This window comes from Acomys russatus, chromosome 5, assembly GCF_903995435.1.
Source record: "Acomys russatus chromosome 5, mAcoRus1.1, whole genome shotgun sequence".
Lineage (NCBI taxonomy): Eukaryota > Metazoa > Chordata > Mammalia > Rodentia > Muridae > Acomys > Acomys russatus.
The window spans coordinates 22,198,705-22,222,921 of record NC_067141.1 but is presented as its reverse complement, the minus strand read 5'-3'; the positions used below and the strand labels follow the sequence as shown (position 1 = coordinate 22,222,921).

Below are 24,217 nucleotides of genomic sequence, written 5' to 3'. Positions count from 1 at the left end.
GAGTGCTCCGAAGAGACAAGAGTGGGTGGCCTGGGTTTCCTAGGGACATATCTTCCATCTCTTCCGTTTATTTAGTAAATTCAAGGCCAGTGGAAGTGTTCCAGCCCACTCTTGTCTCTCCTTCAGCTTGGCTTCTTTTTTTAAAAAATTTAAATATAAATGTTCTTCCTCCCACAGCATTTTGAGGTAATTCAAAGGACTGAGGGTAGCTGGTTCTGCCACCTGTTCCCCCCCCCCCCCCGCCCCCCAAGCTGCCAAATACCAGTTTTCCCCTTTCTTCAATCGGTTCAGGCCAGGGCAGGTGGCGGTCTCACGTCAGGTGATAAAAAAACGCTGTGTCTTCTCAATCTAGGTGAGATGAACGGCCCTGTTCTGAATGCGTGCTTTTGCGTGAACAAGCTAGCCTTAGGCATGCGCGTACAGTCTGGCAGCCATTTTAAAGGGCTACTGAGCTCAACCAGTGAGCCACTGCGCCGGCGGCGTACTCCGGAGACTTGCCCAGCTCGGAACACGCGTGCGCAGATTAGCCGGAAGGGGTGGGACCAGCCATGGCCTAACGCCTGCGCTTTGGGAACTCCGGGGTGGGGTGGGGCGGGGCGGGGCGACTGTCAGCTGACAGAGGCGCAGATTCCCTCGCGGGACAACGGTCGGCGACGCAGGTGGTTGTGGGGGTGGAAGAGCTCTCACGGCGGGTCTCTGTGCTGTCGGCGAGGCACAGGGCCGCCGCAGCACCATGGCCACCACCGTCAGCACGCAGCGCGGGCCGGTGAGTCCTCTGGGCGAGAGCCAGGCCGGAGCGCCGGAGCCTGGGGTCGGGCTCCTCTTCTCAGCCTCTCGCGGGGGCCCCCTCGCGGGTTGCTTGGCCGACCCCGGGCTACACGGGTCCCATCTTCGGGTACCCATATTGAGTAGCGCCTGAGTCCTGCGAGTCTCTCGGGTGGAGGAGGGCAGGACTTGACGGTTCCCTGGATGCTCACGGGCCCTGAAGCTAGCTCCCATGGTCCTCCAAAAGGGAGGAAGCCCCGAGTCCTTAGTCCTCTATAGAGAGGAACCCTGACCCCGTTGATCAACCGGAGGGACAGGGTCTCCCACCCCTTTGGTTTCCCCGACTGAGAGGGACCTCGACTTCCCTTAGTTCCTTAGATAGAAAAGGGCCCTGAGCCCTTGCTTCCCTAGATGTACCAGCCGTTTGGTCTCCCAGATGGACACGAGCTCTGACTTTCTTGGTCTCCAGGCTCCATTTATTTCTCAAATTGAGAGGGGCCTTGGCTCCGGTAGTTTCTCAGTGGAGTGGGGCCGGACAGCCTTGGTCCTCCAGAAGGAGAGATGTCCCGGTCTCCGTGGTTTCAGAGATGGTGAAAGATCTCACTTTGTAGTCACCCCATAGTTGGGTCAGCTTCTTCCTCTCCCTGTAGAGAACACCTATAGAGAACAGGGCACTGCCTCTTGAACCCAGTTAGTGGCCACCTTCCCAAGCCTCAGTTTCTCCATTTGTAAATGAGGAGAAGGGAGCAGAAAACTTGGAAGACTAAACAGGGTTGTCTCTGGTTCCGTGATAACTGCCTGTCTCCCGTCCCCCTAGTGTGGATGTCCTCCCAGTAGCTCCCTGAGACTGGTGTGGGTGGGATGTTGTTGGCTAACAGCCGCTGTGTGTGGTAGCACACAGCCCTGATGGCACCAGTGTCTTTTCCTTGAAGTTAACATTGAATGTGCTAGCAAAACCTGTGGTTTCCCAGGTCCTCACCCTGACAGTGTGGTGTATACTCTGTGTGAGTCTGTGTGTGAGTGTGTGTGTGTAACAAGAGAACTCCTTGGGGGTAGATTACTGATTTTCTGACTTTGAAGAAAGCCCCAGGCTTGATTAGATGCTTTTTCAGAGAGCTTTGAAGCCAGACCTGCTGATGCACTGTCAGAGTTGGTATGGAAGTCAGTCCTTAGTTGTCAGTTACCTCCTCCCACAGGGGGGAGTGCCTCTTGAGCGCAATTAGTGGTCACCTCCCCACACCTCAATTTCTTCATTTGTAAATGAGAGGGGAGCGGAGAACTTGGAAGACCCAACAGGGTTGTTTCCTAAGGGTTGTCTTGGGTTCCCTGATACTGCCTGTCTCCCCTCCCGAGAGTGTGGATGTCCTCTCAGTACCTCCCTGAGACTGGTGGAGAAAGGGAGCCAGAACTTTGCCCTGCCAAGTGGACACATGGCCAAAAAGAGTGAACCCTCTTTGCTGTGTGGTCTGGTAGTGTCCTTACCTCCTGTGGGGTGGCCTGAGTTTGACTTCATCTGATAGTGAGCTCAGTGTCCATCACGAGCAAGAAGTTAGCCTTCCCTGTGGCTGAAGGGGAACCCTGGTGCTGTGTGTACAGAGCTGGAATAGCCTGCACTGTGATGAGTAATTGGGAGTGTCAGATGGTGTTCATAGCAGCAGAATCTGTGGAGTCAAGTCCTGACATTTGATTTTCTACTTACCCAGTGTTCTAGGGATAATGTAGTCATGTAAATACAATGTAGGCAGCTTAGTGGTGTTTAGGAGCACTCTTGATGACTTGTAACCTTGGGTCTGGGCTCTAAGAAATTGCCATAAATGACTGGTATTTCAGGCTTTGCTTGGGATGTGCATGACTTCATCATAGTGTTAGTCTGAGGTGTGGAGCACAGGAACACAGCTATGCATGGTGACTTACGTAAGCCGGAGAAAAACAGATCTGCACTCTTAACCATTGAAAGCAGAAAGGTATGGCTTGGTGTGGGAGGATTGCTTGGGCCATGGTCTCTTATAGAAGAGAAGGTCTTGAATTTCAACCGGTAAGTGCTGTTTCTCAGAGTGCATGCCTTTTTTAGTTTTCAACTTGTCACTGGCTTTTTCACCTAGAGTGATATACCCATGTACCTCTGGAGTCACTAGTATTTGCAAAGGCTTTTTTTTAGCTGGTTGTCGAGGTCTAGAAGAACTGCCAGAGTGTGGTAGTGCTCCCCTCCCAGTCATGTTGTAGAGCTGTAAAGATAAGCAGAGTGCTGGCTTCCAAACACAGATAAAACACATGCATTTGGTGGCCTCAGCAGGGGGTTAGGCCATGGCCCAGAGTCCCCATCCCAGGAGCCTGGACTTAGGCTTGGCCAGGTGACTCTGCAGCTCTGATGAGTGGGAAGGACTGACAGATTGTCTTGGCAGGCTATAAAAGGCTAGGAGGGCTCTCTATCCTTGGTTAGGGGGTTTAGGAAGTCAGGTTTGAGGACAGCCAACACCCACATAATTGTGAAAGAATAAATTCTTCCCTGGGACATGTAATATTTTATTTTTTTAGTTTTGTTTTGTTTTAAATAGCCAACACAGGACACTATACCCTATGCTATGTCCTCATTTTTGAAAATGCTGGTATTTGGAAATCACCAAACCCTTTCTTCCCAGTCCACAGTCCACACACCTGCTCCTTTCTTACCGTGGATCCTACTTTGAGGATCCTACTTCGTGTAGGAATACATGCAGGAAGTCTTTCTGGCTGGAGGCTGCACCAGATGTAGGGGTGTCATTTTGAAGGTCCTCCTTTCTACATGTGGAGTCCAGCAGGAGCTGGCTTGTCCTGCTTAAGATGCGGGTTAACCAGTGAGCTTTGCCAGAGGCCACAGCTCTGGCGGCTTTGCTCTTCCTCATTCTGTGGTGGCCTTAGAGACCATGCCTTTCTGGAGCCTCGTCAGTCCTGCTCTTCCCTGAGGATTGTGGCTGAGCCGGTGACTTGATTAGGGATGGCAAAAAGTGAGTTTTGTTTTGTTTTAGTTTTTATTTTACGTGTATGAATATTTTGTCTATGTATATGTAAATATGCCATGTACATTCTTGGTGCCCCTGATGGTCAGAATACGGGGTCAGAATAGGGGGTCAGAATAGGGGGTTGCATGCGGTTGTGAACCATGTGGGTGCTTTGAATTGAATTTAGGTCTTTTAGAAGAGCAGCTGCTGTGCTTAACCACTGAAATATCTCTCCAGCCCCAAAGGGGTGATTTTTAAAATTTGATCATATGTTCTACACTTGGTAACTGGGTCTGTTGTTAAAGATAAGCTTTCCTCATCAGCCAGAGGTGCCTGGGTTGTCTCTAAACATTTTCTAAAGTAAGGTAAAATGCAGGCTTCTTGTTTTCTAGTAATAGAGGGAGGAGTTGATTCCTTTAGAGTGTATTTGGCTTTCTTTTTCAGCGTTACTGCCATAGTTTCAGACCTCTTGTGTGAGTTAGCATCGTCTGTCCATGCATCCTCACAGGGCAGAACCTGAGCAAGAGGTTGCTCTCAGCAGCTGGCCACTAGACCTTTCTCTCTGGGTCTCTGGGAATGTCTGCTCTGGATTCTGAGGTGAGGATATACCTGGGTACAAGCCTAGCATTCCCACATCAGGCTATGGTCACCAGAGTGACTTCTACTGGCGTCTTGCCTTTTACTTTGTATGATAGTATGGCTACTCTACTTTTCCTTTTAGAAAGTATTTGTAGGGGTTTTCTTTCTTTCGTTTGTTTACTTTTTGACTTTATACTTTATTCAACATTTATGTTTAGGAGGGATCTACCCACAGCAACATGTAGTTGTGTCCTTAAAAGTCAAATCTAAGAAGTACAAGTTTCTGTTGGAACCTTTAAATAGCTTTATTTTATATAATATAAATATATACACATATATTTAACAGTTTTAGGCTTCCATTTTTCCTACATGTTTCTATTCTTGCTTTGATTCATAAAACAGATATTTTAAAAATGCATGTTATCGGTAATACATTTTTTTAATGTATGTAATCATTAGTAACTTCTTAACTGTAAGGTGTATTTTTTTTCTCTTGGGAGTTACCCTAGGAATTTCAACACACAGTATTGCAAATCTGAAGTTATTTGCATCTCTATCTTCCCTAGTTTGTGCAAAGACAATACATAGTTGGTGGTAACTTCATGGCCTTGTCCCACCTGGCATTGTTATGCTATATATGATGGTTATACTTTCTTTGAGCAGCAGCATTTTTTATATCAATGCTTGTTAAGATCTGAGGTGTGTAATTTTCTTCCCAATCTTCTTGTGTCTATTTGTCAGGATTCCTTTGCCTACTTTCTTTTTTAAATGTTTTTTATTTAATTAATTTATTCAGATTACATCTCAATTGTTATCCCATCCCTTGTATCCTCCCGTACCTCCCTCCTTCCCTTCCGCTTTCACCCTACTCCCCTCCCCTAGGTCTGTGACTGAGGGGGACCTCCTCCCCCTCTATATGGTCATAGGCTATCAAGTCTCATCTTGGTAGCCTGCTTTCCTTCCTCTGAGTGCCACCGGGCCTCCGCATCAAGGAGATGTGGTCAAATATGGGGCACCAGAGTTCATGTGAGAGACATTTCTTGCTCTCCACTCAGCTGTGGAGAATGTCCTGTCCATTGGCTAGATCTGAGTAGGGGTTTGATGTTTACTGTGCGTATTGTCCTTGGTTGGTGCAGTAGTTTGAGCAGAACCCCTGGGCCCAGATCCGCCCATCATAATGTTCTTCTTGTAGGTTTCTAGAACCCTCTGGATCCTTCTGTTTCCCCATTCTCCCATACTTCTCTCACCTAGAGTCCCAATAGGGTGTCCTCTCATCTATCCCAGTTTCCTGGTGAGGTCTTTAATGGGATATGCTCCTTGCGCTAGTGTCCAGATAAAAGTGAATATATACCATTTGAATCTTTCTGCTTCTGGGTCAACTCACGCATTATGATCCATCCATCTGTCCACAAATTTTGAGATTTCCTTGTTTTTAATAGCTGAGTAGTATTCCATAGTGTAAATGTACTACAGTTTCTTTATCCAATCTTCTACTGAGGGACACTTAGGCTGTTTCCAGGTTCTGGCTATTATGAATAAGGCCACTATGAACATGGTTGAGCATACGTCCTTGTTGTGTGCTGGGGCGTCTTCTGGGTGTATTCCAAGGAGTGGAATAGCTGGGTCTTGAGGAATCCCTATTCCCAGTTTTCTGAGGTAACGCCAGATAGCTTTCCAAAGTGGTTGTACAAGTTTGCATTCCCACCAGCAATGAAGAAGTGTTCCCCTTTCTCTACATCCTCACCAACATGTGCTGTTACTTGAGGTTTTGATCTTAGCTATTCTGGTGGGTGTAAGATGGAATCTTGGAGTCATTTTGATTTGCATTTCTCTGATGACTAAATATGTTGAGCATTTTTTTTAAGTGTTTCTCAGCCATTTGATATTCCTCTGTTGAGAATTCTCTGTTTAGTTCTGAGCCCCATTTCTTTATTGGGTTATTGGGTTTGGTGGTGTTTAGTTTTTTGAGTTCTTTATATATTTTGGGTATTAGCCCTTTGTCAGATATAGGGTTGGTGAAGATCTTTTCCTAGGCTGTGGGTTTTCGCTTTGTTCTGTTGACAGTGTCTTCTCCTTTACAGAAGCTTCTCAGCCTCATGAGGTCCCATTTATTGATTGTTGACGTTAAGGCCTGGCTGTTGGAGTTCTGTTCAGGAAGTTGTCTCTTGTGCCAATCAAGCTCCTCTTTAGAATCCTTCCCAGTAGCCCCTGAGACCTGTGTGGAGTTGCAGTGGGCAGTGGCTTCGCAGTCCAGTGTAAGGCCGCCCTGCCTTCATCCCAGCCACTACTTCACCCCTCCACCATTCTTTGGAGTTTCAGTGTAAATCACTGAAAGCTTTAATGTGCAGTTTCAGACCTGAGTGAGGGCCAAGCCACCGTTTACAGAATGTTGTCAAGGCTTGTGAGGATGTGCCAAGTTTATGCATAGAGAGTGCAGCAGGTTCAGCCCATGGGAAATACCATGAACCAGAGAGGTACCAGGCCCCTTGTGAATTATTTTTCATTTCTTAGAAAATATGACTATTTCTATGATCAAATCCTTTTCAGATACTATTTCTGCTTTGACACCAGAGAGACAATGGAGCTGGGTGCAGGTAGCTTGTGCACTTGCCAGGTACCTGTTAAGGCAGGATGGGGCTGACTGTGGTGACTATGGGGAGACACAGCAGCAACTAGTCTTGTGTGTAGGAATCCCTGTGATCACTGGCTCTGGAAGGCTGCCCTGGCCTTGGCATCAGGCAACAGATCTACCTCTGCCTAGCTTCTACAGATACTCTAAACCATGAGCTGGTACTTCTTCAGTATTCTCCCTTGCTCCCTCTAGCTTTGCTGGTGCCACAGCCTCACACACATGGATGCACACATGCAACTCACTCGTGTGCACACTCACCCATTGAAATAAGTATCCCTGTCCATCTTTTTTGCTGAATTCTAGACTAACAGCTTCTTGCCTTTTTCTACAGTGTCCCATACATGCTAGCAGGCAGGTCCGCAATGCTGGGAAGGCCAAAGCCTTTGGACAACCCTAGGAGAGACAACTTGCTTCTCTGTCTGTGGGGAAATTCCTTGGGCTGTGCCACAGATTGTATGCATCGGGTATCATGTGCACCTCATTCACTACATTAGTCTGCTTGTTCCTACTTTTACTTGCCATCAGGTGTTACACAGAGCCAAGGATGAAGCCAGTGTGCCCTGCCTGTTGCCCCCCCGCCCTTTGGGTCAGGGTTCTGGGGATTCCATGCATTTTAGGGACACAGAAATACCCCATTCTTTGTTAGAGCTGTGAGCCTGAGCCACATAGATGCTTCTGGCTAGGGAAGTCAGACATTGCTTGGTGGCTCTTCTTTTTTCCCAGGCCATAAGGAGTGAGCATACTTACGCTTACATTCCATGGGACTGGACTCTGGAAGTGAAGTTGTTTGGGCCTTAACCCATATGTTTAAAGTCATTTGTTAGTATGGAACTCAGTATATGTATTCATCTTGTATTCTAAGTAAAACTGTAAAAAAGGTCCATTATGAGTCTGTTAGTTGAATTAGTCATTTAATATTGCTAAGACTTTAAGCCAAACGTATATTTACGTATGGCCAACACATGGCAAACATTTCTTCTATTAATATATAATAAAAATAAATTTTAGGATTAGCCTTGTATTTTATAACTTTACTAAAAATGGCTGTTTATTGGTGGGTTTCTTTCCAGTGCTGTCATTAACTTTATAGAATCTATGTCAATGCCTGGATTCACCTCTTGCTCTTGAAGCATTCCTCACTATGCTAACAGCGCTGGCTCTTTAGGTGTAGCATGAAGTATCTTTATTTAGATAAGTCATCAGGGACCTGAAGCAACAGGCAGCTGTAGAACCAGCTTGTTTGTTGTCTGGTTCAGGCTGAAGTCTTTCCTATCTCTTCCTGTTCCCTCTTTGGGTTAAGGTGAAACTTTTTCTAGTACATTTGGTTTTGTTGTTGTTGTTTTCTTTTTCTAGTACATTTGTGACTTGAGAATAATTTTATATTGAAGGAAAAGCTATAGAAAAAAAATCCCCCCTTGTATCGCTCTATTTCCCCTTATGTCATTGTCACAGCCCAGTGTCACTGCTATGAAACTGGCTTCAGTCCATGCTCCAACTTGTTCCCTTAACTGCTGTGGGGTCCTCCCAGCACCTGGCCTTGACTTTGACAATCTCTCAGGCTGTGACAATGACATCAGGGGAAATAGAGTGATACAAGGGGGGATTTTTTTTTTCTATAGCTTTTCCTTAAATATAAAATTATTCTCAAGTCACAAATGTACTAGAAAAAGAAAAACAACAACAACAAAACCAAAAGGCTCAGATTGCCTTTGAACTCACAGTACTCCCCTCCCTCAGTCTCTCAAGTGCTGGGATTGCAGGAGTGAGCTACCATGACTACCTTTTTCAGGGACCTTTGAAAAGAGCACCCAAACCCCTTGGAAACAGGTGCTTTCTAGGTTCTGGGAGCTGAAAAACCTGCATAAATTGGAAGTCTACATGGTGCATTATCAGTGGGAGCCCACATCCAGGTGGGGGAGGCAGAAGTGTGTGCAGGGAGGTAGTCAGGGTGTCCCAGAACCTTGATACTCAAGTGCTCTGAGCAGTTCTCAGTAGATTCATTTTGCTACAGGTCACACTTACGATGTTGGTACTGCTTTGAAAGTGTATGTGCTGGCCTGGGGAACCATGCATGGGGACCTGGGGACTGCCTTAGGTACCTGTTTGGTGCTCAGATCCACCTTCCAGTGGTTTTCAGCCTTCAGAGCTTCATCAGCTCATCCTTAATTGTGAGCATTTCCTGTGTGTAACCCTCAGGTCTGACCCACTGGTCAAGGAGCAGCTGGTTCATCCTGGTTGAGGCTATAGATGCTGTCCTCAATGTCCTTTAGTCCTTGGGCCTTCCATCTTCGGTCCCAGGCAGTTGTGCCATTTCCAACTGGTGGTCTCTTGATATTAAGCCCTGGCTCAGCATGCATTCCTGTGATTTCCCTATGTGGTAGGTTCCTGTGGTTTTTACCAGAATGATCCTTAATCAGGGCCACCATTAGGAGTCTTGGTTAACCTTTCCTTTGATCTCTTATTTTCCTTGAAAAACTATTTTCTCAGAGCCCTTCAGGTCTCCCTCCAGCCCTAGTAGCCAGCCTTTTTAGTGACTGAGACATGTTCTAAACCTTCCAAGGGCTCTGGTTTGCCTTGAGCACTTGCTGAATAAGAAGGTGCGCATCCTCAGGACGAGGGAAGCTCAGATGAGGGCCGGCTGGAAAGAACAGATCAAGCACTCCCTAGGCCTTGGTGAGGTGAAGGGGAGCTGGACTGCGCCTGAGCGAAGCTGGAGGGTACTGTAAGACTGCTCGGCTACCCGCTTTGATTCTACTCTTTTTCTCGCCTCATTGGAAGGTGTACATTGGTGAACTCCCTCAGGACTTCCTCCGTATAACGCCCACCCAGCAGCAGCAGCAGATCCAGCTGGACGCCCAGGCAGCCCAGCAGCTGCAGTATGGAGGAGCAGTTGGCACCGTGGGGCGCCTCAGCATCACTGTAGTACAGGTGGGTCTCAGTTTCCTGTTGAAGGCTGGTGAGAATGAGCAAAAGAGAAAGATGGCAGTGCTTGGGCATGGGATTTCAACCTTTGCACTTCCTTTCCCATGTGGAGGAGTGGATTTTTTTTTTTTTTTTTTTTTCAGTTATTTCTGAAAATAACTGATGATAGCTGTTGACTTCCCAGGGGTCTGCCTAATATACTTACAATGACTATTGGTCCATGCTGGCCACCGTCCTCATGAGGATGCTTCCTTGACCCCTTTGTAGCAGCTGAGATGTTAGCTACTCGGTCCTGCACAGCTGCCCTGCAAGCCATGGTTCCCATTCTACTTCAGCTCCATGCTGCGGCCTAGGATGTGCACACCAGTGCAGTGTCGGATTAGAGGTCTTGTCTTCGCTGCTTACTGCCAAGTGTGGCCAGGTTCCTAGAGTTGTATGAATGCAGCAGTAACTGGCCCCATGGTCAAGAGCAGGTTACTGGCATGGTTAGGTGAACTTGAAGTCTGTTTTTTCATGTACTGTGAAATATCTATGAGGTAAGTGTTTGGGTAAGCACTGGCCTTCCTCTCTGCTGGTGGATGGCTCATTTTTCTAAATTTGGTGTTATTTCAGGCCAAATTGGCAAAGAATTATGGCATGACTCGTATGGACCCTTATTGCCGTCTGCGTCTGGGCTATGCTGTTTATGAAACTCCCACAGCACACAATGGTGCCAAGAACCCTCGCTGGAATAAGGTCATCCAGTGCACAGTGCCCCCAGGTGTGGACTCGTTCTACCTTGAGATCTTCGATGAGGTGAGGGATGCCCCAGTGTCACAGATCCGATAGCAGTGTGTGCTGCAGTGCGCCTTACAGTTGTCGTCATGAGGCTTCTCTCCTGGTGCTTAGACCTGTGTATCTAGCATTTAGTGGCTGGGTAGCAGGGTGTGACCTGCCTGGACACCTGGCATCTAATGGCTGAACAACAAAGTACAGCTTTTTTCTCTCTCAGTTCCTTTGATAGTGTCCATTGGGAGCCGTCACCATTGATACAAGTGTGAGTAGAGTGTGAACATTGCTGTTCATTGCTAGGTCAAATTTCAGGCAAGTCAGGCTCCACTAGCGGTGGGAACACTGTTCTTGCTGTCTGCATGGGTTATAGGCTTTGCCAGTGACGTCCCATAGCTGTATCAGCAGTTAGGCATGCAGCGTTTTGAGGGCAGTCAGGAAACTCAGATAGCTGAAGGTGTGTGTCTCCTGGTAGTCAGAGCAAAGGCCAGTGGGAAGAGAATGGGAGTGAACAGGGAGGGCCAGACAGGAGTTGGGCGTAGGCGGTCCAGCCAGGAGGACTTGTCCCGTCCTTCTGCCTCTTCCTCTGGTTTATTATTCTTCGTTCATTTGTATGTTTTTGTCCCTTTCTCCCTTTTCTGTGTTCTCAGAATAGTAAGAACATACGAGAAGGGGTTTGGGGCTGTGGGTGGAAACTTGGGCCTCTTGTCCTCATCTATACCTACTGGGTTTACAAATGTGGACTAGGAGTATGGCCACAAACACTTGGAAGGACAGTTTCCATTCCTGGACCAGGATGGCAGCCCAGAGACTCCTGTTTTTTTTTCCCTGGCCTTATGGTGGTTACTCAGAAGGTGCAGAAGTGGTAGTGGTCAGGTTACAGGTGATCCATGGAGGTCCAGATTGTGGTTTAATGGGAAGCTCCCTGAAGGAAGCTGGAACGGTGAGTAGGGACCCTGTCCTGCTAAGAAGACAGAAGTAGATCCAGGTGCAGTCCAGGGGGAGTCCACAACCATAGGAAAAGCTGGTCTCTATAACATGGGCCATTGTGGGCCATGATGAGTCACTTTACTCTTGTCCTCCTCAGCGAGCCTTCTCCATGGACGACCGCATAGCTTGGACCCACATCACTATCCCTGAGTCCCTGAAGCAGGGCCAAGTGGAGGATGAGTGGTACAGCCTGAGTGGGAGGCAGGGTGACGACAAGGAGGGCATGATTAACCTGGTCATGTCCTACACGGTGAGTTCACTGTCTGGAGAGGCTACCCACAAAGAGGTGATGGCACCTCCTTGAGGCAGCTATGGCTCCTGGAACCTTGGGAAGTCATGGGAGGCAGGGATGAGGTCTGGGCTACCACTGTCTTCCTCTGTATCATTTAGGTCTTTTCTTTTTACTTGAGCCTTTGAGAACAGGGAGTATAAAGTGCCCCATGTTCAGTCCCCCTCAGCTTGGCCATTCTGCATGTCTTTCCTTCTGGTGTTTAGTGTTACCTGTCTCTAGCAGGTGCTTTATGTAGTACAGGTCCATTTTATTCTAGCTCACCTACAGGTCAAGATTATTTGAGCTGGGCCTGGAGAGGTGGCTCAGCAGGTAAGATCACTGGCTGCTCTTTTGCAAAGTCCCAGGTTTGGTTCCCAGCACTCACATGGCAGCTCACAACCAACTGTAACTCCAGTTCCAGGGGATTCAGTACCCTAATCTTAACTTTTACTGGCACCACGTCTCTCTCTCTCTCTCTCTCTCTCTCTCTCTCTCTCTCTCTCTCTCTCTCTCTCTCTCTCTCTCTCTCTCTCTCTCTCTCTCTCTCTCTCTCTCTCACACACACACACACACACACACACACACACACACACAGGGAAAATACTAAGACACATTAAATAAATTAATTTAAAAAACAGAACAGCTCAATTCTTCTGTGAGAAGCTACTGATACTGATGCAGTCTCCACAACAGACCCTGCAGGGAGCTTTGTGAGTCCTGTGTGAAAAGTGTTGGTTGTAGCTCATGTGAGGTCAGCAGTTGATGCTGTCTGGCTTCATTAATCTTCACCCTAACTTGTTCTCATTGAAACTGAAACTCATTCATTCTACTAGATTGACTGGCTAATGTACTTCAGGGATCTTCCTGTCTCTGCCTCTCTAGCCCTAGGATTATAGATAAAAACCGGAAAACCTGGCTTTTTATATGGGTGCTGAGGATTGAACTCTGGTCCTCATGCTTGTACACCAAGCACTTTCCTAACTGAGCTGTCTCCCTAGCCCTGTTCTCTAGATCACATTTCAGTAGCTCTAGTTCTGTGAGTCTACAGCATGTCTTTACCCCAAGTCTTCCAGCTAAGGAGAGGTGGTGTGCTGGAGTGTTTGTGCAGATGGCCAAGGTGACTGACTACGTTCGTGCTGAGGACTACATGTCTTGGGTGTTAATGTCTGGGCTGTGGCAAGGACTATTCCAGTAATACTGGAAATAACAAGATTGACATATGGCATGGTCCTCCTTGACACCCATTTTTTTCTTTGTTGTGTTTCAGTCCCTCCCAGCTGCCATGATGATGCCACCTCAGCCTGTGGTCCTGATGCCAACTGTGTACCAACAGGGTGTCGGCTATGTGCCCATTGCAGGTGTGTGCTGCTTCTTTGGTAGGCAGTCCTGGGACAGAATAGGACTGGAGGAGGAAAGGGCCCAACATTCCAACAAAGCTTGGGTAGGGTAGAAATGTGTGAAGATGGTGACTTTAAATGAAAATCCTTCTAAAGCCAGTGTCATTTTTTAATTATTCATGCATACATAGGAAATAGTGCTTTCTCTAATTGCTGGCACAAGTAAAGTGAGTTGAAGGAGTTTTTGGCGGTGTAGAAATGTTGTCTATGAACATTTTCTTGTATGAGTCACTGGAATAAGAACCTGATTCCTGTTAGGCAAGGCGTATATACTACATCCTAAAACAAATGCCTTCCATTGAAGGTATTTACCCATTTAAATTAACATCTGTTGGGGTCATAAAGTCAAGATGTGGTTTTATGTATTTTTAAATTTTTCTAACCTGGAGTCCAGGCAGAGCATGGTGGTGCTGCTATCCCAGGGGCTCCAAGACAAAGGCAACGGGAGTGACCAGGGCTGTAGAGCAAGAGGGAATATGAGGTCCTGGGCGGGACTTGGTCTACATAGTCCCTGGTTGCTAGTAGTCAGGGTGGGTGTTACCTTGGATCTGAGACAGCACAGAGGTACTGTGGCTCAGCAGTGTGGGGGCTGAGGGTCCCAGACAGCCAGAAGGGAGTGACTCATTAGCCTTTTAGCCCCTGTACCAGCTGAGCTTGGGAAGACAGTCAGGACTCGGGAATGAAATCCACCCACACATATCCTGCAGACAGCCCTGACAGACAGAACTTGGGCCTTCTGCCTGTGATAGATCTTCCTGCAGGAACAAAGGGCAGCACTTTGCAGGGGAGAGGGAGGGGAAGTCTACAGGCTCCCAGGGCCCTGTAGTATTTGGAATGGAGTAGGTTGTCACCAGATTAGCAGAGACCAGAATGTAGAGTCAAATGCGGAGTGACCCAGGACCTTAAAGAAACCTTAAAGCAATGTGATTGGCCACCGAGGCAGCTTTAGAAATCTGGGAGTGGGGTTTTAGGATGTCTGTTCTCTGGAGTCCCCAATACAAGATCCTGACCTGTGCAGTTCAGTGAATGGATCCTGAGGTCTGGGGATTGGGATCCTAAAGTTTCTTCTGGGTTTTGTTTTGAACTGCAGCCCCATCAGTGCTCTGTTCAATGCATCACTGGTATGTACAGAATTAGCCATTGAGCGGCTTTGAATTGGAGGTCTGGGAAGGGAGAAACAAGTGGGATGTAGTGAGCACAAAGGATACCCCAGTGTAGCACAGGCAAAGGGTCACAGATGGGACAGTGCAGCAGAAATCTGTTGCCTCAGTTTCTGAGGCCAGAAGTCTAAAACAAGGCTGCAATCCCTCCTGACCCTGCAGGGAGGGCCCTTTCTACCTTTTCCAGCTCCTGCTGTCTGGCCACGCCTCTCTAGGCTGTCTGGCCACGCCTCTCTAGGCTGTCTGGCCACGCCTCTCTAGGCTGCCTGGCCACGCCTCTCTAGGCTGTCTTTATACTCTTATGCTCACCACCTCTGTGTGTTTCTGTCCTGTATGGTCACTGGGCAAGGGCTCCTCTGCTTCTTCATGCCCTCACCCTAACAGGTGTACCCTATTTCCAAGTAAAGCCCATCTACAGGCAGTGGGGTCAGATGTGAGTGTATCTTTGGGGGTGACAGAGTGAGTGGGGAGGCAACAAAGACAAACTTCTGTTCAGTTGCCAACACCAGAACTACTTCTAAACAAAAGATAAAAGTTGTTGACCAGTGTACTCTTTCTTCGCTCCTGTCCTTCATTCTCTGCAGTGCCTCTAGAATATGTATTTTAGGGGAGACACCTCTATAAATAGTCTTTGATCCTCACTTCTGATGTACATTCTGGAAGTTAGAAACAGTCTCCTACTGCCAGAAAAGATACCACAAAAATAAAAGGATATTTTCCTTTGGAGACCAGCCTCTGATGTCTGCTTTGTCCCTATGCTTCCTGGAAGTGAGGACACTTCCAGGGGGCCCTGCTGTGGGACTGCATCCAGGTACGTCCCCACTTGTTCTGTGAAGGAGCTCAGGTCATGGGGCTGGTGGAGCTGGGTCTTCCCAGGACCTGTGACAGACCCTGCAGTTATTTGTGCTGCCCGTCCACTATCTGGCCAGGTGTAGCTAGATGCTGCTTAGAAAGCTGCTCTCTTTCTTCACACTTTAGTGTTTGGTGAAGTGACACAGTATGCCTTCTCAGTCTCTTGAAAACCCCTTTGTATCTACTCAAGGATTATATTCAAGGTCACAGTTGCTGCTTGTTTTTTTGTCAGACAGAGCTGTCCACTGATAGCTGTAGCAGTGTGGGCTTGAGGTTTGCTTTCTTTTCTGAGCCATTAATTGTTACTATATTGTTTTGTCACTTACTGATCCCAGACTGGCCAGCCCTTTAGACTGAATTGTGTGCCTTTTGATGCCTCATATGCTATGCGATCTTCCTGACTTTGGCACAGGAAGCCTCTGCCTATCTTGCGCATTTCCTTCTTCCACCACAGAATTAGCCACTTCTCCCTGAGCCCAGGCTTCCACTAATGGAGAATCAGTTCTAGAAAAGTTCTTGAATTTTTATTTTTTTATTCATCTTAATTTTGGGGGGCATTAATAAGTATGCTTCTTCCTTAAAACTTGATGCCCAGTTTTCTTCTTATAATTCCTGTATGTTTGTGGTGGCAGAGCCATCCTACCAGAGTACTTGGGGTGTTCTGTGCAGAGATGGAGAGGAGCTGCTTTCAGGGTATCTCAGGCCACAGAGGCAGGAGCAGCAGTTTTCCCAGGGCATTTTTATTCCTGTTCCTCTCTGGTTTCTCAAAAGTGATGTCAAGTTACATGATGTTTCTGGCTTCAAATCAGTGCCACCACTGCGCTGCAGAGTTTGCTCTTCTGGGAAAGTCTCATACCCTTGACTGTTCAGGGTGCGAGGTACACTTACACAGACACCTGACAGTGGGGTGAGATAAGTCTGTGAGCAGTAGGACAGGAATGAGGACACTCACATGTTAGGCTATTCTCACTGCCCATTGGTCCACCCCTGCCATATATGCCCAGGAGACAGTGCATAGTCAGCAGATGCCAGCTGCCTCTTCATATAGGAGGCATAGGCCTTTGCAGAGCTGAAGGTTAAGGATCAAGGGTTAGCTGTGTGTTTATGAGTCCACTAGTTAGAGAGTTTAGAAATGTCCCATAAAACTCAGCCTGCCCCTGAGCCCCTGTAGGCAGCAGGGGTAGCCTCAGAGGCCTTTGGCTGTCAGTGTCAGTCTGTTCTGGGCTGTTGCTGTAAAGTCATTGTAGGACCAAGGATGTCTGTGTTGCTATGCTAAAGAACCAGTTTTTCTTGAATGGCAAACTCCCCTGCTTTTGTTTTCTGAGTGGCATTCTGTTAGTGAAGAGACTGAATTGTTTCACTGAGTTGTGTCTGCCCACTATCTATAGTGTGTGTATTGTAGCTAAGTGTCCTGCTGTTGGAAGTGAATTGGCTTTACTCCATCAGTTTGTGTCAGTTTATGAAGAGGAGGGTGATGCCATTGAGCTGCCTTTATTCAGCATGGTGCTTTAGCGTGGGCTCCTCACTGTAGCCACTTCAACTTGAGAGGATCTTGTTTGGGTCCCAGAGATGCAGGGCTACTGTCTGTCCTTTACCTCCCAAACTGCCTGGTCATCCCACATCTGCTCTCACAAATTCAAGGAAGTTTTGATAAATTGGTCCACACTCAGTCATGGTGACAGGTCAGACTTGGATTGTGAATATGGTATTTACTCTAGAGGATGAAAGAAACCAGGGCTCGTCTTTTTTTGGGAGGGGGGCATTGTTGTTTTTTGTTATTTTTGTTTTTGTTTTTTGAGACAAGTTCTCTGTGTTGCCTTAACTGTCCTGAACTCTTTTTGTAAACCAGGCTGGCCTTGAACTCACAGAGATATGTGTGCCTCTGCCTCCCAGAATACTGGGATTACAGATGTGAGCCACCATGCCCAGCGGCCAGTCTTCTTTATATGCATTGGCCTGCTCTCAAAGGAGCTGGTTTATGAAAGCAGGTGACTGCTGACAGCTCTCATTATGTGGACCCCATGCAGTTGGTCTGCAGGTTTTTACAGCAGTGTCCAGTCCTCTCTTTCTCTACCCAGCCAGGCTGAAAAACGTTGAAACAGTCTGAACAGGACTCAAAGGAAGCTGCTTGGCCTGCATATAGTCATGCACCTTTCCTTGTGCACATGTACACACACAGGCACTGCATCCATCCAGTTGATGTGGTTTGAGTCCTTTAAGAACAGGCAGCTGTTTTAGACCTGGCAACCATCCCCTGCCTTAGCACTGAAAGGCTGAGTGGCATGGCATTATGGTGACAACTTGTGAGGTGTCTGATGGCAACCTGTCCAAAAGGCACAAAGGTGAAGACCTGGCCCAATGGGTACTTAGGAAAACTGCCTTTGTTTCTCAGTTGGTGCCCCTTCTTCAAGCACAGGGTTCAGGGAGCCCTGTAACATCAGGGCTAAGCCCTCTGCCAGCAGCCTTTCACTGCTTACATGACAAAAGGATTAGCTCCGGTGGCCCACTGAGGGCGATGGTGCCTCAGGCTGCTGGAAATTGATGCACTTTCTGATGTGTGTTTTCTTCATTGAGAAAGATTCAATGCTTCTGAAGTGTTTAGGGCATGTTGTATGTAGCTTTACCTTACCAATGTATGCATGTTACTGTAATGTCTTTGCTAGGTTGTGAAAGTAAATTCTAGAATGTTTACACAAGCTGACTTTGGAGTATCTAGTGACACAAGCACAAAACTTTCCTGTCCCCATTCTCAGTAAAGACTCATGTCTGTGATGAGTCTCATAAGTTCATGAAGTAGTACATGTGGTTACCAACTTTTCATCTTGTTCCCTGTAATTTTTGATTAGAAAGATCCAACTTGAATTTTTTGTTCAGAAAGAAAATCCATCAAGAGAGGGACCCTCAGTAGTGAGGAGGATGGTCCAGCCTGTCTTCCATGGGCATCCTTGTGGGGCCTATTTTTAAGTCAGACTTAGGATAGCAATTCCCTTTGAGGCCAATCAGATGCATTATTTCTTCCTTTGGCACTGCAGCTTTGCGGCCCCACTGTTTTTTTCCTGGAACTCACTCCGTAGAACAGGCTGGCCTTGACCTTAGAGATTCTCCTACTGCCTCCCAAGTGCTGGGATTAAAGGCATGCATCACCACACCTGGCTGACCCCACTCTTTTTAACCAAACTTCATGTTTTATTTTCAGGTATGCCTGCTGTCTGCAGCCCTGGCATGGTGCCTGTGGCCATGCCCCCACCAGCTGTGGCTCCTCAGCCCCGCTGTAATGAGGAGGACCTCAAGGCTATCCAGGACATGTTTCCCAACATGGACAGGGAAGTAATCCGCTCTGTGCTTGAAGCCCAGAGAGGGAACAAGGATGCTGCCATCAATTCCTTGCTACAGATGGGTGAAGAGTCCTAGACCCATTTGTGGCCCTTGGATTCATACCACTGACCCTTGGAATTGCCTACCCAGGGTCACCATCCCCACAAGATTCCAATGAAAGACCATCCACATACCCCCCTTCCTTGGACATCTGCACCACCCCTTCCCACATATTTTGGGGATGCATGTGGATTTTTGGTTCTAGGCAGGCAGTCTTCTTTATTGTTGGTGGGGGACAGGGTGGAGGGACAGCTCTCTCCTTGTTTCTAGCTGGGTGATGGTGGCATGGCCCTGTTACTGCACAGACCAGTGGTTCTTTGTTTGAGGACCTGCATCTCCCATCCTCACCCTATTTTGGAAAGCATTCTTACAGAAAGCAGCTGCATCTGCCAGGATGTTAGAATTTGTACAGCATCCTTCTGAGTCAATGGATGGCATGGAGTTACTCAGCCTAACTGGGATGGTTGTTGAAGGTGCACTGAGTTCATGTGCACTTACTTACAGGTTATTTTTAGAACTTTCAAGCTAAAAGCTGCTTCCTCTGATGTTGTATATGAACCTGGGCCCCACACCTAGTCCTGGGCCAGTGAGATATGTTTCCCAGCCATTTCTAGCAGGTCTGACCTCTTTGTCTAGCTCACCTGCCACTGTCTGGCTAGGCTTCAGCCACAGAAATCCAACTTGAATACAGAAGGTGTCCAGACCTGGTGCTTGGCTGGCCAAGCCCCACCTTGGTCCTTAACTGCTGGAGGCTGCTTTCCACCTCCTTTTGTTTAGTACCAGCATTGTGGGATTTACTCCTGGGGCTGTTCTTGTTGGTAGGCCTTCATCACAGAGCCCAGAGTCGGGTGAAGGAGGTGGGCGGTGTGACACTACTAACCTGCAGCAGACTCTGTGGATCCATACTGTAGCTTGGCTTGAGTGATAAAAATCCCATGCTTAAATTAAACCTTCACTGAGTTATAGGTGCCTGTACCTGACTAGTGGATATTGTGTGTTGTATTTTGGTTGCAAATCTTGAGCCCATGACCTGGCTGTAGATCTGTTTGGAGAGAATGGGTGATACCTTGTCCTAAGATTCAGTACCGTGAAAGCTTTCTCAGAATTTATACACTGTACAGGTACCATTAAGAAGCTATGGAGCATTGTCACACATTTGTGGTGTTACAGTTTTGCCTTACATTACAGTTGCTTTTTGTTTTTCTGAGAGTTTGCATCCAGCCTATGGGTGTGTGACTCACCAGTATGGGCATGAAGGTAACACCTAGCAGTTTGGACTTTTGTGAAGGACTTAAAATAAAAAAGTTAGTGTTTCAGTTTTTATTTTTCCCCTCTCAAAACACAGGTTAAGTTTTAATGTCAGCTAAAATATACTTCTTTCTGTCATCCATGGGGGGTGCTTTTTGTCAAATGTATTGTTTATAAGTATTTATTTTTGTAAGCCTAAGGGCAGTATGTGGTGTCAGTGAGCATGGGATGGTGGTAACCAAGCACTTTTCTTTAGTTGTAGGTGTTTAAACTTTTTAACTGCAAAATGGAGAAGAAAGACCAATGTTTGTTAAATAGATTCAACCACTCACTTTAATGCAACAGGCACTGGAGCCTCCATTCTAGACTGTTGTGTGGCCTGTGCTTGGTAAGCAGATGCCCTTTTACAGGGTGGGTGAGTCAAGCAGAACAGGGCCTCCATAAGTGGTCCACTTGGTGTTACCAGTAGACTCGAGACACTGCAGAGCAAGAACCTCAGCACCTGTTTCTAGGTCTCAGGTATGGCTATGTGCATCAGCTTCTGCCTTAGGGAGGTATGGGCTGAGCAAGGCCACTTTCATGTGAAGTTCTGGAGGGAGCATCAACATTTGCTACTAGCCCCTGAGCAGCCTCCATGGCACTCGGAGGCAGCATTCACTAACTTGTGTTTGCTCAGATGAGGAAGAATGATGGTTTCAAGACAGATTTAAGACTTGAGCTGAACACAGACTCTTCCCTTTGCCATGAACTTTTTTTTTTTTTTTTTAATAGATTGAAGAAAGATCTCATAAGGCCTGAGTGTCACCTCACTCTCCTAGGTTTTATGCTGTTTTGCCTTGGAATTTCATGTCAGAGCATCTAGTGCAAGGGAAAAGGCAGTGCTTGTCATGCTGGTCCAAGTGCCTAGACATCAAGAGCATGGCTTGCTAGGCCTTCCATCCCATCCTGGGTCGTCTTAAGATGGAAAGTTGGTGTACCTGGAAGGAATAGCTCAAAGGCAGAGGCTACAGCAGATGGAGACAGGCTTCTAGGCGGGGCCAGGCTCTCACTGGGTATCATTGCTGCTCTTCCCAAGTTTGAAGATTCAAGTTGGTAGCAAAGTTTCACAGGGTGTTCACTGACCCCCTGACCTGGGTCTGGGGACGACGACCCAGGCTATTTTCTTCTCTGGACATGCTGGTTGCTGAAGTTGTAACCCACTGCACACCTGTGGTCTGACATGGTCTGTGACTTTTCATCTCACCATGTGGGTGATGCCTACCTGATTGAGAGATGTGTTGTCTGCCCTCTCCCTCCCAGGCCACTCTTTACAGACACTGTTGTAATCTGATACAGTCTGGAGGTTGATGGGAATAGTTCTCAGAACTGTCTATGGTTATCTTGGGGATGGGGTCTATGTCCAGAGTTTTCTTTGATTATATGATATATTTTTACTTTTCAGCCTTCTAATTTAATAAATGGTCTATATAAAATAGAAAAATAAAGTCCTTTAAGGAAATGTTTACCATTTTTGTTCCTGAGTATTTTTTTTAACTTTTTATTGATTCTTTGTAAATTTCACATCATGTACCCCAATCCCACTCATCTCCCTCTCCCCTCACACCTGCCCTCCACCCTTGCAACCTCCCCTCCAACAGAGGAGGAAGAAAATCTTGTTTGTAGAAGCTGTAGTGTGTTACAGTGTGTCCCACAGTATACTCTTTTGTCCATATTTCTTTGCTTGCAAATGTTCATTGTAATGAGTCAGTCAGGTTTGAGGCCTCTGACATCTGCTACATAATCAATACTGGAACCTCACTGGGACTCCTCTAATATATCCAGTTGTTGTCCTGTGTCATGGAGATCCTGTAGTTTTAGGTCTGTTGGACCAGCCCCTTCATACAGTTCATCCATGGAGTAGATGTTGGGGTGGACTAATTTAAAGCCTTGGATCTGGGGCTGAGAGGTATCTGAGCTGGCCAGCCCACCAGCTCTGCTGCACCCACACCACCAGGACAAGCTCCCTTGCCCTGCTCTAGCTGACCCATCCAGTGCTCCCACCAACAAGGGGCAGAGCCAGGTCTCCAGCTCTTACGCCCTTAGGGCTGGCTCATCAGTAACCTTGCCATCAGGGCCAGCAGTGCTGCCAGGTAAGGTGCAGGGCCCACTCTCCTGAGTGCTGCAGCTGGTAAGGGGCAGGACCAGCTCTCCTGCTCTCATGCCCCAAGAGCCAGCTCTCCTGTAATGGCCAGGCGAAGAGTGAGGCCATTTCTGCATAGCCCTCAGATATCAACATGTTCATGGCGACACCCAGGCTAGGAACATCAGCCTGGCCTTTGGTGATAACAGACCCTTGCTGCTGCAGGACCATAGACCCAGACATGGCCCCCAGTGGCAGCACAGGCCAAAACGCCACCATGGTCCCAGGTGATACCACTGGCTACTCATATCAGGCGGTTCCTCACTATCTTCAAATCTCCAGCTCTGCCTCTCTTCGTTGTGTCCACACCATTCTGTCTCTCTCTCTCTCTTCCATTTCTCTACCACTTGCTTGCTCCTCTTAGTGGTGCTCAGGGTTTCTGAGTATCTGGAGTCTTCTCAGGAGTGGTCTCAGAAGTGCTGTGCCTCACCCATGCATTATGGTACCAGACTGGTGGTGATCTCAGGCTAGCTCCCTGTCCAGACCCCATGGCACTGGACTGGTAGTGGTTTCAGTCTCACTCCTAACCCCGGCCCACCCATGTGGCCCTATGCAGCCGCCCTCTGTCTGCCTCAGTCCCACCTGGGGCCGTGGTTCCAGGCAGTGTCAGTTCCACTCTCCAGCTTGCTTTTGCTGAGACACGCAGCTCCAGGCTGGTTTATTGTTCTGGCCAGCTACTTGGAGCCTGTCCAGGTCAGCAGGGTACTGGACTGGTGGTCATCTCAGGTTATCTGTTTGGGCCCCCTGGCGCAAGACTGTTGGTCACGTCAGGTTCACTTTTTTTCATGGAGCATTAGGCCATCATTCAGATGTTCACAGGTCACAACATGAAGATAGATGTAGCCTTTCTCCTCTCTGCCACCTGCTGGTGCATGTATGACACAGCAGCCACACCAGCAACACCTCTATGGGTAGGTCCTGAATATTTTTTCTTAATAAGGCTGGTCATATGCCTGTACAGAGAACCAGTGAACTCCCTTGTTCATGACCCACTACAGGGTTGTGTTGAGCAGCACTGACAGTGTTGAGAAGGCAAGCCCAAGGCCCATTGTGAACCAGACATTCAGTATGGGTGTTCGCAGCAACAAGCAGGGCTCTATAGGGGTGGCAGCAGGCATGCGCTTTGGTTGTGTTCCTGGCTCTGGAAGTATCACTTCCTGACTTTATTATACTTCTTTCTTTTCCAGGTCATTCTGGGTGCCCACCACTTCTAGAGGGCCCATTGTGTCGCCCCATATAGTCATCAGTCCCCATGTGATGTTTCTCTCAAGCTATCTCTAAACCCTGAAGACAAGTAAGGTATACAGAGCTTACCTGCCCCTCTTCACACTAGGCCACGGAGGGAGGTACGGATGGTGCTGATGGTGCTTCGTGGGCATGTTGGATGTTTACGTCATTAGAGCTGTGTGTTATCACGTCTGAACTCTCGGAAGTAGGTGAGTAGATGGGGTGGCACCCTAGGCAGTGAGCACCAGAGGAGAGGCCACCCTGGGGAATGAGGGTCAGTCTTGGTCACATGCCCCCTGTGGGTTTTGTAGGGACTGAAAGTAGACAAGGGAGGGCTACCTGCTTCTGAGCTTTCTATCCAGGGATGGCCCTACTTTGAGCCCGAGGTTCCAGGTTCCAGTGTTTCAACTCTAGGCTCTCAGTTGTGGTCTATATGGAGACCCTAGCATCTTGACTCTGGAGTTTGGTTCTTGAGGTTCATCTGAGACCCAGTGTGGACTTGGTTTATCTGTCACCTGACCCCACTGTCAACAGTTCCTCGCCTTTGCATTACACCCTTGATCTGCCATTCTCACCCCATGCATACACTAGGACACACATGCACATACAGCCCTGGGGAGGCTGGAGACCCAGTGCCTTGTGATGTCTCTGAGAATGTTTCTCAAGGAAGTCCTGCCTCCCTTCAGCTGCACTCCATGCAGTGCCTCCTCAAAGACCATCCTACATAAGACAGCTCATCCCCTGCTTCTTTTTCACTGCTTTCTTAAGCAAAGCATCCTCCAAGACTTGACAAAGAACAGGCCTCTCCCCTCACCATCCATAAGGCAGTTCTGTGGTTTCTACTGGGACACTGTTCACAGCTCCTAGGAGCCAG

At 47.7% G+C, this 24,217-nt stretch overlaps 1 protein-coding gene and 1 non-coding gene across 2 annotated transcripts; one reads left to right on the top strand and one right to left on the bottom strand.

Annotated features, from left to right (window-relative positions):
- The first annotated feature begins 606 nt into the window (after positions 1-606).
- On the top strand, positions 607-19,989 carry Tollip (toll interacting protein). The gene is made up of 6 exons (XM_051145669.1): positions 607-766; positions 9,733-9,882; positions 10,489-10,671; positions 11,732-11,884; positions 13,173-13,263; positions 18,511-19,989. The coding sequence occupies exons 1-6, from the start codon at positions 734-736 to the stop codon at positions 18,723-18,725; spliced, it is 825 nt and encodes a 274-aa protein (XP_051001626.1). The 5' UTR covers positions 607-733; the 3' UTR covers positions 18,726-19,989.
- A 2,916-nt stretch (positions 19,990-22,905) lies between these two features.
- Positions 22,906-23,032, bottom strand: LOC127190228 (small nucleolar RNA SNORA17). Its single transcript, XR_007830729.1, has one exon. It is a non-coding gene; the product is annotated as a small nucleolar RNA SNORA17 (small nucleolar RNA).
- Positions 23,033-24,217: the final 1,185 nt, after the last annotated feature.